Raw genomic sequence first — 14,467 nt, forward strand, 5'->3', positions numbered from 1 at the left:
ATCTGTGCCCCTCCCTGCGGCCTAACACAAAGCCCGAGCATACATCTGCTACTTATAAACACACTCTTAACCGCCGCAATGGCTGAGAACCTATACTTTTAGCGTTGGTGAGGTGAACACGCGGTCGGGGTGTAGAATCTCAGTACTGGCAGGTGCATTTCCAAGGAGGCAAAATGCAGAAAAGTCCCTGTACTGTGCGAAGCCGGCCAACGTTAAAGAGTCGCCGGTGTTCGAAAATACCGGAGCTCCCGCATTCCCCCTCCCCCCTTGCCAATTCGGCGCTCCTCAATGCCCCATGTACCGTTAACTAATAGCATTCACTGTAGATGACCTTAATTGTATTTGCGGTTTGAAACATAAAGTTATCGGGAAAGCATCGCTGACTAATTCGGAAACTGAACAGTTGAATACAGTGGTAGGTATACCACGTATGTAACCATTAAAGCATTTCATGCTTTTATCACCGCTTTCTTCGAACCGATAAAGGCTTAACTTTCGCTATAGTTATCATCGTTATTACAGTGCTTAAATGTTATCACCGCTTTTGTTGCATTTGTTGTACTTGTGGCAGTCACCCCAAAAGACAAAAGAGGTTTAATGCGAGGGATGCTGGCTACCACCGACACAGACTCACCGATGGCAGCGCAGAACAAGATCTGACTCGCACTCTATTCGAAAGCCATCAGTACGCAACGCAGTGTGATGTCTAATACACACTACATGTCCCCCTCCCTCCCCTTCCCCGCATAGATTACGGAGGCGCCATTATGGTCATTTCCGATATCCGACGTGCGTGAAACTTTTCAGGAATACCAAAAAAGGTCGCACATGACGACAGTTGAACTGCAGGAATTGGTACTGTCATATATCTTGGGTGACTCAATGCATATTTTTGTCGACTTATCAGTGCTGACAGCATTTTCATAAAAAAAAAAAAAAACACAGCAGCGATTACAATAGGAGCGCCTTCAGCCTCCATTTTAGGTTCCTTTTCCTTTAGACTTAATTGGCACTCATAAGAGAGGTCATACGCTACATTGCTCAGCAGACTGCAAGTCATTGGGCTCTGTGACTCGATCAGGACCCTCATTACGGGTCATTCGGATATACATTAAACCAAGCGCATGCGAATTGTACTCAGACGAATTGTACTTTTTCTAGTCGAGGCGTTCCAGTGTGACCACACCTATAGGCTTCAGCGGGTGCCCAGTCATTGCGATATAAAACACTGATGAGAGAGGTAAGCTGGTTCGCGTTTATCGGACTTTCATGCGAGTCTTGTTTTCGAGAAGTGAGGTTGCAGCCTTGCCGGCACATTCAGTGCAGGCTGTCATGCAGTTGCAGCGGCACAATGTGAGCCATCAGCAGGACTACACTTCTTGGCATTATGCTGGTTCACCTAATATGTAATGCTACTCGGTGTCAGGTACTCAATCAGTTTTGGCCTACCGTTGCGTACACCAAAAGCTACCTCCTCAAGTTCAGAGCTGAAGCCTGCCCGAGAAGCTTCACCTGCAATATTCCAAAGACAATTCGTCATGATATTCGGTAGCCTCTTCACTGCATTCATGGGAGGAGGGCCTTGGAAACTACTCGCTAACAATTGGACAATATTACTCTCTACGAGGAAGCTAGCCTATAGGTGCCAGGGAGAAAAGAGTGCGGGATGAAGGTTCTGTAAGTATGTAGTATAGAAGGCCTTATTCCCAGTTACAGTTGTGCAACATATGCGTCTTCGCGTTTGTGCCAGATCATGTGACTGTGTAATTTTGAATTTTTTTTTCTGATGCACGGAGTGGTGTGCGTGCATACGCGTTTGTGCTGGCATATGAGAGGGCTGAATTCATGCAACTGTGCCGGCGTGTGTAGAAGACACCTGCTGCATTATGCGTGAGCCGAGTGATACCAAGTGTGTGTGTGTGTGTGTGTGTGTGTGTGTGTGTGTGTGTGTGTGTGTGTGTGTGTGTGTGTGTGTGTGTGTGTGTGTGTGTGTGTGTGTGTGTGTGTGTGTGTGTGTGTGTGTGTGTGTGTGTGTGTGTGTGTGTGTGTGTGTGTGTGTGTGTGTGTGTGTGTGTGTGTGTGTGTGTGTGTGTGTGTGTGTGTGTGTGTGTGTGTGTGTGTGTGTGTGTGTGTGTGTGTGTGTGTGTGTGTGTGTGTGTGTGTGTGTGTGTGTGTGTGTGTGTGTGTGTGTGTGTGTGTGTGTGTGTGTGTGTGTGTGTGTGTGTGTGTGTGTGTGTGTGTGTGTGTGTGTGTGTGTGTGTGTGTGTGTGTGTGTGTGTGTGTGTGTGTGTGTGTGTGTGTGTGTGTGTGTGTGTGTGTGTGTGTGTGTGTGTGTGTGTGTGTGTGTGTGTGTGTGTGTGTGTGTGTGTGTGTGTGTGTGTGTGTGTGTGTGTGTGTGTGTGTGTGTGTGTGTGTGTGTGTGTGTGTGTGTGTGTGTGTGTGTGTGTGTGTGTGTGTGTGTGTGTGTGTGTGTGTGTGTGTGTGGGTGTGTGTGTGTGTGTGTGTGTGTGTGTGTGTGTGTGGCTTATCGCAAGCTGTGCACTGTAATAGGTAGGACATTACCTTCCATTCGCCCCCTCACTCTCTTTAGTTCCCCAGCATGGACAGCACGAGAAAATCAACTCTTCATAAATACTTTTTTAAAGGATTTTCTTCTCTTTCTTTCTTTCTCTCTCGATTCTCAACAGCTAGGTCACACTTAGCAGCCCTAATACGAACTAGCCTTGGCAAAATAAAACCCACATTCCTGCATCAAAGTACCCATGCTTTACGACATCAGAGCATCAAACATCATCGTACACGAATACAGAATAAATGCCGAATTAAGTCAATACTTGATGAACTACGCCAAATTTCAGGCTGCCACAGGCAAATGGTGATTTGAGAGGCACTAAGTGGAGGAGTGTTTTGAGCAATTTTCCTTGACATGCTTGAAAAAATTTAAAAAAAAATGCGTTTTATGTTTTAAAAATTTTCTTCTTTTCATACGCACGCACCAGGAAATGCAGGTGAAGCTGGGGTCGACAGAACCACGTCTTTGTTGAAAGAAGCTGTACCAGGGAACAGATACGGCTTTAATATTGAGTAAAATATTCTTGCGGCACAAGTTTGTGTATCTTTAAAATTACTGCGGTAAAAGCGGCTGTTATCACGTGGTACAGGATATTTGGAGTCATTCTTGTCGCATTTCAGTGCGATTTTTGTTTTGTGCTGGTATTCTCGTCGCCTCACGTCTGACCCTGCATTGATTATTTTATAACATCTCACGTGATACCAAACATCAGCCTGTGGTAAGTTGCGCTTTGTTCGCAGTCGCTTCTAGCTGTCACCCGAACCAACCTGGCCTGATGTTATCGGCCCCGTACGACATGTCACCTACACACTACGAATATCACAGCGGCGCCTTATAAACTGCTTCCGCGCCCTGAACGCCACGATTCATAGTGTCGGCGTCCCATCGCAAGCGGCGCTACCGATCCGTGGACTCCCACGCGTGCACCCATCGCTTGGCTATGAGCAGGAGATGAAGATGGCGGGAACTTTTGCATTTGGTCAGAGGGGCGTCGACGAGGACTCACTCAACGCATTTGTGGACGCGAAGCCAGAGTAGGCACCATTTATGAAACGTAAAGTGCTCTCCTAGCTACCTGGCACCATACACGACTGACCGAAAATCGGCGGTCGTTTCTGCGGAGTCTGACACTGGCTTTCCATGAGAGTCGATGGCAGTTGCCCTCACTGTGCCTTGCGGCAGCTTCGGCGGCGAGACAATTGGCGAATACCTACCACGGAGGCTAGCTGGTGCTAGATGTTGAATTGGACACTGTTACCTTGGACAAATTGAAGACGAAGGTCAGAGCAACGAAGCGCTCGTCCAGATTGCTATAATGTCGTTGATCCGATGTACCCCCGTCAGTCCCGTGCAGTTTGGGCACTGTGAGCGTGCACTCTGTGCACACACGTGCGTGCACCTCTGCACAGGCTGCACCACTGGCCAAGTCGAAGATATCCACGGCATAAAGTCCAATGGACTTACCTTTCAATCGGGATGCCGCGCCTGCTGGAACTACCGATGGAAATATAAAGTCGGAAACTGTTTTTTGGCGCATATTTCTTTTTATTCGCATGAAAAGAGCTTCAAGACAACTTTGTGACGCTTAAATGACCGCTTCACGAGTTTACATCTCCGTACTTGCGTCCGAAAGAAGAAAAGGAAAAAAAAAGACCGCGAGGACCACGTGACCGCGGCAAAAGCTTTATACAATGTTCCAGACTTCGCGCCTCCGAGCACTAGTTTTCCACCAGAAAACTCAGACGATGTCATACACACAAGACAGCAAAACGAACGGTCACTCCTTTCCCCTAGTGCAATTTTTCCCGGCAAATGAAGCGCCTTTCGAAAGTGCATTCGCGGTCATGACTAGGCGCAAATGTGCTGCGCATCCGCGCTCGCGACCGCTCATCCTTTCGTACCGCACTGTACACACTGGGCAAATCACGACATCTTTTTGCCCCACCGGGTTCTTTATTTATCAGTCACACGGTATGTAACTGTCTCGATTAGGTAAACTAAAGGAACTTTATTGTGACTAAAGAAGATGCGCCACCTTGCGCATGAGTCAGCGTTTCTGGGCGGTGACTCTAGGCCAGGTGAACTCTTTGGTCTGCTAAGGGATGGAACGCGACATTTACATTCTGTTGCGATGCGCTGGAGCCGCGCCCTGCGTGTTCTGTGGAGCCTGACAAATCCTGGGCAAGAAGGAATACCTATCGGCCAGACGGTACTGTGCTAAAAAAAGCCCCTCTCGACTTGAGTTTGAAACGAATGATTCGCAATCGAAAAGCACAACTATTTCAGAGAGGGCGAAGTCATATCTCGTGTTTTCGGATAATAATAGTCTCAGGAGACAACCCAAGCTGTCCTGTCGCCGTTCGCACCAGGGTTGGTGTAGATGCTTTCGTCGTACCTGTCGTGGTCTAATATCCTGGTGCCATAAGGCACCATGTTTCTAATAGACGATGCCTGCTGTTAAGCAATTAAATGTTCATTTTTCCTGCTGCAGCTCCCGAGGTTAAATTCTTAATTGTCTCGTTGAGGGATTTACTTGGGCAGAAAAAAAAAAAAGGAGTGTTAGTCACAACGAAGTGGATTCTTTTGTGCCAGTAATTTACAGTGATATGTCTTTACAAATGTAGATGAATTGATACAGTGCATGAAAATTATAGATACAAAGATGAGACAGTGTGTGCACTGCAAAAGTACAGCCTTTGGATGTTGAACGGATAGAGATCGAAAGGAAGGGGGCACGGTTTTACAATGAGACCACGTGTGAAACACATTCAAAGCTCTAGCGATTTTGCTTGCCTCTCATGCAGCAATACATTCTTCGACAACCTAACATGAAATGACGAAGCGTTGGCAAAACCCAATGGCAGCTGCGTGTAGCCAGGAAAGCATAAACCAACAACGAGTCGACGCGCTTGTCTAATTCCTTGCTGGTGTTTCTTTTCTTGTCTCGTGCTCACCCGGCAGATGCAAGGCTAAAATAAGGGATAAATGCCGTAACTCCGTTGTTTCAGGTTAGGTTGTCAATAACTGTACATGATGTTTCTGGAAATCTTCAAAGAAGACTGCAAACGACATGACTCCACGGCTCATGGCTACGCCACGTCTCCCGAGGGCTTGCACTTCTATCCACATCTGCCAGCAACGTTGTCAGCTCAGTCAAACTACAGGCAGCCAGAGCCTTCCAACTGTCAGGCTAAGTTCACACGGGAGCAAAGGTTCTTAGCGGCTGTACGTAATATTTGTTTTTGTAATAAAAGTATGGTATCGGCACTGGGTTTCAAGCTGCAAGGGTCAGTGATCATTGTGTACATCTGATGATGAAACAGTAAAACATACTGCATGGCTCAAAAGCGCTTTTTCATACAAAAGCTCTATATCTGACCCATAGACTAAACTTTTATACATGAATATTTCGCTTGCCAGTGGAGAGAAGAACAATTTCGCTGCAAACTACTGCAGTGTGACTGGTGTCACTGCAATGTTTAGCAGGAATAGGCCCTATATAAACTCCTGCGCTTCACGCGTTGCTGCTGAGCTTCTATCTTCAGCGGGGCCATTAAACACTCCATTCACATCACTTTTGAGACAGCGCGTTCGTAAAAAGATTGCAGATACTCAGTCCACCCCTGAAAAAAAAAAAAGAAACCATCCTGGCCTTGGCTAGCGACCATCACTTACCACAGAGAGTTCAAATCTGACTTGCTATTTTCACCGCTAACAGCAAAGCGTTCTTTTGTGCTGAAGGAGTTCTTTAATCGATATGACAAGCGCCCCAGAAACTAAACGTTTGATCACGAATGTAAATCCTTCAAATTGATAAGCCATGGTACAAGGTGCCTCTGCCACTCGGTCTCGGCTCTGGGAACATGATGGCGTCCTTACAAAGCGACGGTAACTGTGCAGGTCATGCGTCGAAGGCCAGAATCATATGCTACAGCGTGTTCCGGGAGCCCGCCAAGCGCATAGTCTGACCCATAGAGTATGGCAGCGACAAGCAAATGAAAGTCATGACGCGTCGCTGCGCGCGATGACACGCGTCTGCCAAGCTTCTTGCAGCGGCATCACGCTGCGGTTCTCAAAGGCTCGGTTGCGACGAAGCAGTCAAGCGAGTTAACCTTAAGTGATTCACCCGTATGGACGTAGCAATGCTGACATGCATCAACTCGTCAACCACTACTACTGGAGCTGACAGGTTGGTTTCATTCTTTGGTCGTTCTGCATTCATTCCAGATAACTGCACGCGCACACGTGCCGTGATCTGAAATGATGCTTCCTCCGTAGCGTGCACATAAAGTACACGCATCAAAACGAAAAGAAAAAAACAAAACAAAAGAACACACGCGGCTCATTCGGCACGCGAACTTGCGTGTCCCAAAAGTCATGCATCCACACACACGAAGACTGACGACGTCTCGCCGCCGTGCACAGGACTGGTGCTCGGCCACTGACCCGCCAGGAAGGGAAGGGCGACATTTTTCGACGCAGGCAGGAAGAGTTCCGGTGCCGTGTACTGCGTTGCGAAACAGGACCGTGGAAAAGTCCAAAGACGTCTGCGGAGAGGGCCGCGGACAAGTCCACCGTATGCGATACCATCGTCGTCGCCACATCCTGGGGAGAACTCTACACCAGGACTGTTTGCGAGAGAGCGTCCGTGGGCCCCTGCCTCGAGGACCAAACGAGCGTGCCGGATCAGAGAGAAAGGAAGGTGGCGCCACCACGACTGGAAACAGTTTTGAGCTCAAGGAAGGGCGGCACTTGGATTCCCCACTGTATTGCGGTTATACTGAATTTCGTCCTTTGATGTGCGCCTTCGCATAAACTTCTGCCTCTGAAATGTCATCCTGAACTCTTCGTTGACTGCACAGGATCGAATTGAGCATAGGCATAAAATAAATGTCGGGATAACCGTACCCTACTTTTAACGGAGCCCCATTATATGTTTCAATGTTAAAAGAAACTTAGTAATACATTTTTGGCACCGGCAGTCGGCTGTAGCAAACAAGAGCTTCTTTAAATTCATACTTATTAGAGCTGACTGGTTGTGATTACGCACTGGATTTTTCAGCATTGTTTCAATCGAACAGATCCAGAGCTTGCAAGCAAGTCAGCATCAACGCAATTTCTAGTAAAAAGAGTTAATACTGAACATTTCTTTATCTTTTTTTATATTATTTGAAGGAAATGTGCCAACCTCCAAGAGAGCAGAAGACCATCTGCTACAGCCCGATGCTAGTTACTGCGTTTGCGGGGAATATGATGGATGCCATGCCACAGCCAATATTAGAGCGCGCTGCTCAGTATATTTCAAATTCAGCACTATTTGATCAGTACGCACGCCATACTTTTGCAAAAAACCTGCCACCATGAAAATTATTTCATCTGGGGCATTTTTTTTTTTGTCTAACGTCCCGATTGAAACTGTTAGCGTTTCTCCTGGGCTTCAAATGTGGAATAATCTGTCTAACCCAATAAAGTACATGAAATAAAAAACAAATTACCTCTTGCTCTAGGTGACCTCAACAGCACTGTTTGCCTAATTTCTTCAGGCATTGATTCACGTTACGTTGGACATTGTGTAATGCGTGTTTCAAACATGCCGTCAAGGACGCCCGAGGCGACAGCGCAGTTCCACGAGCAAGCTAGTGAGAGGACTGCATTTGTTTGCGTGAATGATAGCAGTCACCGAAAAAGTAGCAAGTGGTCGCCTGCACGCTGTGGCCGCGGGCGCTTTGGTATGTACCGGTCGAAATTGGATGCATTCTGTTATAGTTGGCTAAGTAGCATGGAAAAGATATCTGGAAGAGAATTACGCGCCAGTTGCTAGCACTGGACTAGTCAAGCTTTATGGTCCAGCTCCCAGGCAAGCAGCCGGAACCGTAATTCTCTTTCTGAAATTACTTCGCTCTCTAGTATGCGGCGTATTGATATGACCGCACATCGTTGTGATAGCATTTTGCTGGACGGAATCATACGTTATGATGCGATCTCCAGAAATATTAAATGCAGATTACGACAGTGAGGCCCCTTCCTTTATAGGAAGAACCAGGTGGCGTTGTAATTCCAGGTAGTATTTAAGAAGACAATGTTCCGCCCAGCGTGGATATAACATATCGACCGGGAAATTGCCATTTGGGTGCAAGCTAAGGCGCAATTAAATGCAACAGTTGTTTTGCACTGAACTGCACACTGAAGCTTGGACCTTGCAGGAGTAATCAGGAATATCTGCGATGCGCCTCCATTCAATTTTTCGACTCTTACGTTCCAGTGTCCATTCCATGAGCACAAAACATATTTCCCGCGCTCGAGCGGGGAAAGCGGGTGGCAAGAAGGGAAGGTAATCGCGTATGTCCAGGTGAGAAGTTTAACAGGGACTCGCAAAGCAGAGGTAGGAGCGTGCCGGGACGCTGGCTTCGGGCCCCATTGGTGGCAGCCGAGGCAGCGTCCTCTGGCGCAAGAAGAAGGAGGGGAGAGTGTCCATGTCGGCATCGCACAGCCCGCGCACCGGGTCCCTGTTTAGACGCTGGTGCGGTCGGCGTACTGGCAGGAGGGCGACAACGCGCTCGCCTGCCGCGGGGGGCTGTACGTGTTGAAGCTGGAGGCGGCGTGCTGTTTGGCCTTGAGCCGCAGGGACGCGATGGACGAGGACATGCTCTGGTCGCGGTAGACGTACGGCGAGGCCGGCGTCGCGTAGGGACAGGGGGCCGCCGCGGCTGCCCCGGCGGCGCCCAGCGCGTTACCGGGCGTCGGCACGATGGACGGCGACGAAATTCCGGGCGGTGCGGGCGGCGAGTTGAAGCAGCCCATGCCCTGGGCACCGGGCACCAGGGGGCTGGCCCAAGGGAAGCTCTTGGCGCCCAGGGGCGAGGGCACCTTGGAGGCCCAGTTGTTGTAGGACGAGTAGCCCGAGTAGAGCGAGTCGTCGAACGGCTGCATCAGGCCGTTGAACTGGCTGCCGAAGCCGTTCTTCAGCTCGGCCGTGGCGTTGCGCTCGCGCTTCCGCCACTTGGCGCGCCGGTTCTTGAACCACACCTGCAGCAACAGGGAGACATTACTTCAGAATGAGCCATCTACTGCTGACATCCGATTGCACAAAGGTTTTGTACGCGGCCGTCGCATTTTATTCCCTTCTAAGAACCACTATGTCGTCTGCGAACCCCAAAAGGCACGAATCAATGTCCTGCTTTTGTGTCCTCGTGTCAGTGATCTTGCACGAAAGGCCAGTAGAATAAAGACATCTAAACTTTGTATTGTTCCAATAGTGGGAACATTACGATATGGGCTTACGTACAGCTGCTTGTTACCACACTCACTTGGGTTACTGACCTCCAATGTGCATATAAGAACACTCAGCGCAATCGGATGGTTCAAAAGATAGATTAGCATTGCCGGTGAAAAGTTCATAAAGATTGTTTTTAGCAGCGGTAGTCACACAACTACACACACAAAAGTAAGGTGCGAGTGCTAATGAATGGTGCGATATTTTGTTTTATTAGATTTGGCTTAAAATTGCGCTTCGAGGTCGTCCGTTACACAGTGTCCAATATAGGGCATGAATAACCGAGTTAGAAACGGAAGCACGAAAATAACTGAAAAACATGACACAATGCAGTGCTATGCGCGCAGCCATGAGAGACGTCCGCGGCATTGGGACGTTCCTTTTAAAAAGCCACTCAACAAAATCTTGAATCTTTCTTAAGGAACAGACTGGTGGAGATTGTAAGGGGGGGGGGAGCAAACCAACCGAATATCTGAACCCTTAGAACAGACGTGCTTTATATATTTTCCTTTTTTTTTTTTTTGTTTAGGAAGATATGCGTCCGCTCGAGTGGTGAGAAAAACACTATGTTGCATTGTTAGAACTCGATATCATACAGTTAACGTGAGGCAATATTAGAGGACCATTCAAGATATATTCTGCTCAATTAAATAAAAGACGATAACTAGGAAATACCTATCCTGCTGCTGCGAATGCACTCTTTTCAAAGTGGCGATTAATTTGTGATGCTGGACGTTAAATCCTATAGCTTTGCCATGCTTTGCAGACACTCACAATTAATAATTCACCATTGAAAACGGTTTAAACGCTAGTAAAACTTTTTCCACAAAGCGAGCTACACCTTACGTAGTATTAGGGAATACAAAACGCAATAGTCATCCAGCTACTGCATTTTGTCAGGCAGCTCACGGATGTTCCTTTCTGGACACCTTACAGTGCCATGAAACTATGTCTTGCGAACAGGTTTTCGTTACACCGCACCGAGAATCCGCTTGCGTCCTAAACGGCACGCAAGTATTGCGGGGAAGTGTTTACCCGCAGTGGGTCGACTTGATCCTGCCGGTATATCGCGCCTTAAGGCACGTGCGCTGCCCGCATGTACACACACGCACATAATCACAAACGCTGCTTGCGAACCAAGCTACACGCTTCTATACACGGATCGTGGATGGCGCTTCCGCTGTGAATCCCTCCGCATGAAACACCGCTGGACCAGCGACGGTCTATGCGCAGAGGAGAAACACCAGTAGGTCTAAAGTCCAGGAATGTGCAAGCATTAAGGATCTGGCCCGAAAGTTTAAGTATTCAGGGCGAAAAGTTTCCACGGGCACTGTCATCAGTAAACACGACTCCTGCGCCGCGATTGCCCAGGATTTGGTCGTTCTCGCGACTCGAGCGGAGAGTTTCGCTGCCTCATGCTTTGTGCAGTAAGGCGTCACCATAACCATGTCGCCTCGTACTACGCAGCGCGCAATTCGTAGCCACACGAGCTCAACGCGACTCTGGGAAACCCATCAACATGCATGAACAACGAGGTCTCTCCTCGAACTTTTCAGCCGAGCGAGAGAAAGGGGGCCAGCAGGCAATGATCAGCAGCAAGATGAGCGCGGAGAACGTTAACTCCTCCGGCCGCCGAAAGGGTTACAAGGGGCGCAATGAGTTTTGCCTTTTCTTGCGCCCCCTTTTTGCTCTTCGCCGTGTCTCCCTCCCTGCGGGACGCTCTTCCCCTGGGCGCCAGTGTTCCATTTTTCATGAGACGATTCCGGCGCCGTCCGCTCCCTTCCCGACGTTCTCCCTCTTCGCTCACGTCCACCACCGGCTCGTGTTAATTTTCAACGAGCGCGAGGCCGCGTACGGAACACACGGCGAAGCTCGCGCAACACTCGGCCAGTAATTGATATATATGACCCTCTTTTCCTTGTGTCCGCGCCTGTCGCAGCGCGACCGCGCGCCCTTGTCAAGTGCGCTCTGCAGCGCAGGTCCTCGGCTCCGGGCTTGTACCTGTACAGTACGGCGCAGTCACGGGAAAGCCAAATCTGAACTAGACGCATGCCCGGCAATGCCGAGCCGGCTGCCTCCACCGCACAGCTGCGCGCAAAGCGGGCAAACGAACGGTGTAATACGGTGCTGGCCCGAAGCAAAAGCAAAACGGTTTTCGCAGAGAGCGGGCTCCGAGGCAGCGCCCTCCCCACTCCGGCCCTCGGTGCCGCTGCGGGCTCTGTTGTTTCTGACACGCTAGATTTCTCCGGGAGCTGGCGGGAAAGTGGGGAAGGCAGATCCCCCAGCGCCACCGTCGTTGCCGCCATGCCATGCAGCGGCAAGGCCGCGTTTTCGTGCTGCTTTCGCCGGCACGCCTCGGCTGTGCGAGCCGCGATCCGTCTTCATTTAGCGTTCCCAGGCAGCAGCGCCCAAGGAACGATGTCAAGAACAAGAAGAACAGCGGCTCCCGCTTTGCACGGGCCGGCTCCGTTCAAAAGAATACGCCGCCGAATACGAGCAAAGGCAGGCACTGCGCAGGCATTCCGAACTACCGTTGTTATAGTTATGTTGTTTCTCTTGCGTTACTGCCCTACGTACGGGTTCCCAGTGCGTGCCCTGCGGAGAATATCCCCCTCCCCCTCCCTCCAAAACCACTCTACCCCTGTCGCCTCTTTTGTTCTCGTTTTCACCACCGAGTGTCCCCCGGGGGGCCACGGCTTGCGCGAGAGCGTTATTAGCCGTTGTACACGAATGCACGCTGTGGGTTAGCGGATGAGTGAGGGCGGCTCCTTATTAAGCGCGCCGAGATTGCAGCCGCGTAGCAAGTGAGCGCTCATTGCGCGTGGATACTACGCTTCGGAAGGCCTGGGTTACCGCTGCCTGCAGAATGACACCTTCAAGTCGTACGCAGTATTTCCGAGATCGAGTGCCTGCATCTTTCTCTTTCCCACAACACTCTGAATACGTAATGGAGAATGAAGGTGCTGCACGTGGCAATATTGCTCACAGGTCTACAACCCAGTCAAGGTCCAGTGAAACGAATATCGCGTATGTGTAACGTTTGCGCTTCAAAGGCACCGAACCTTTTGCAGCGCTACAAATTTTGCGAAAACTATAGAGATCAGCATGATGCGCGAGGAAGTATCGCGCTCGATTAAGTGTAGCTCCGCTCCAATGAAGTTCCGCGATCTAAGGACCGAGTGTTGGTACCGCCACCTTTTGGATAACCTAAGAGTCATCGTTGAGCACTGGAACGCGTGGCGATATGCGCTCGGACCCGGCCATTGTGGCGTCATGCCGCAGAGTCACGTCCCGAAGTGGCCGTACCTGAAGAATTAAAACGTTTCCACTTTCCTTCCACTGCGGCGGCCGCTAAAGCGCCCCGCTAAAGCGCACGTTAAAGAACCCCAGGCGGTCGAAATTTCGGAAGCCCTCCACTACGTCTGCCTTCATAGTTTGAGTCGCTTTGGGACGTTAAGCCCTCGAAACCAAAATGACCAAAAATTTCGGTCACCAAAAGAACGAAAAGTTGGATGAGGGAATGAGCACGTGCACGATCATCTTGCTTAAGCAGCAGTCGTATGCTTCAATCATCTCCGGGCAAAGCAAGTTTTGTGGCCCAGTTCTGGGAGCGTTTGTTTCGTGGTGCATCTTCATGCGTACTTGTGACCACTTCGATGGCCACAAACGCGGCAAGCAGGACGCTGTAGACTTCGGCTGCGCTTGCGAGCAGTGTAACGGAAGTGTTTGTTTTAACTATATCAGTTTACTGATATCGAGAGTCCTCTACAATTTGTTCTTCGTAGGCAACGCTTGTATTTAGACCTGCTTGTCTGTTTATCACAAATGTGTTCTTTTTTGAATATCGCCCCACTAATGCAGCGGATAAAAAACTGATCACAGATTCTTGGAGGGCCGGATATAAAACTACCAATTATGGGCAGGCGTTGCATCATGGCATTCAAACTAATCAGAAAAGTCTTGCAGATGACGCTCACTACAGCAACAGGCATGGAGACATGCATGCCCTTACCCTAGCTTGCTTTCTTTACCTTGTCTTCTGCCGCAGTTGCGCCGAGTAGTCGAACGCAATATTATTAACGAACACTTTCTACGCACGTGCATTTGCAGGATATGGATGAAGGTAAGAGGGCACACCTGCTATATATTGCGCATGCGTGGCACGTACGCGGTTATACGGTATAAGACTACGTTATTACAGCTTCCCTAGATGTGCTAAAGTTCTGATGGAGAGTTTCGGCTTAGCGAAGATGTATTTGTGTAAGCGTATATTCTAAGTTACCGATAGCTTATTGCATCACCCGGATGCATTGATGCCAATGCGTGTGCGCAGCAGGCAAGACCTTAATCCAGTATATAAATCTGCGCTAGCGTGATTCCATCATAAAGAATGGCTCTATAGTGTCATACTCGCAGTCCGAGTGCCGGCCACCCAAGAAATCACAAATCAACCAGTTGTAAGGTTTTCATAAAAAGAAAAACACGTCTTTAACAACTGTGAAACAATATGTCAAACTACATGATGCAGTCACCACAATATAAATATTCGTCTCGGACTCAGTCCCCCCCCCCCCCCCCCTAAAAAAAAATACAGCGATAATTTCTCTAGTCCTTGTCGGTGG

General features: G+C 49.2%; 1 protein-coding gene across 1 annotated transcript in view; it reads right to left on the reverse strand.

Moving 5' to 3' along the window:
- Positions 1–4,108: 4,108 nt before the first annotated feature.
- LOC146184624 (pituitary homeobox x-like) overlaps positions 4,109–14,467 on the reverse strand; it is a 66,072-nt gene continuing 55,713 nt past the window's right edge. The window contains exon 2 of the mRNA XM_084609432.1: positions 4,109–9,598. Coding sequence (XP_084465558.1) covers positions 9,083–9,598 — 516 coding nt within the window. The 3' untranslated portion in view covers positions 4,109–9,082. The remainder of the gene's footprint in view (positions 9,599–14,467) is intronic.

This window comes from Amblyomma maculatum, chromosome 7, assembly GCF_055883805.1.
Source record: "Amblyomma maculatum isolate TAMU_Amacu chromosome 7, ASM5588380v1, whole genome shotgun sequence".
NCBI classification, from domain to species: domain Eukaryota; kingdom Metazoa; phylum Arthropoda; class Arachnida; order Ixodida; family Ixodidae; genus Amblyomma; species Amblyomma maculatum.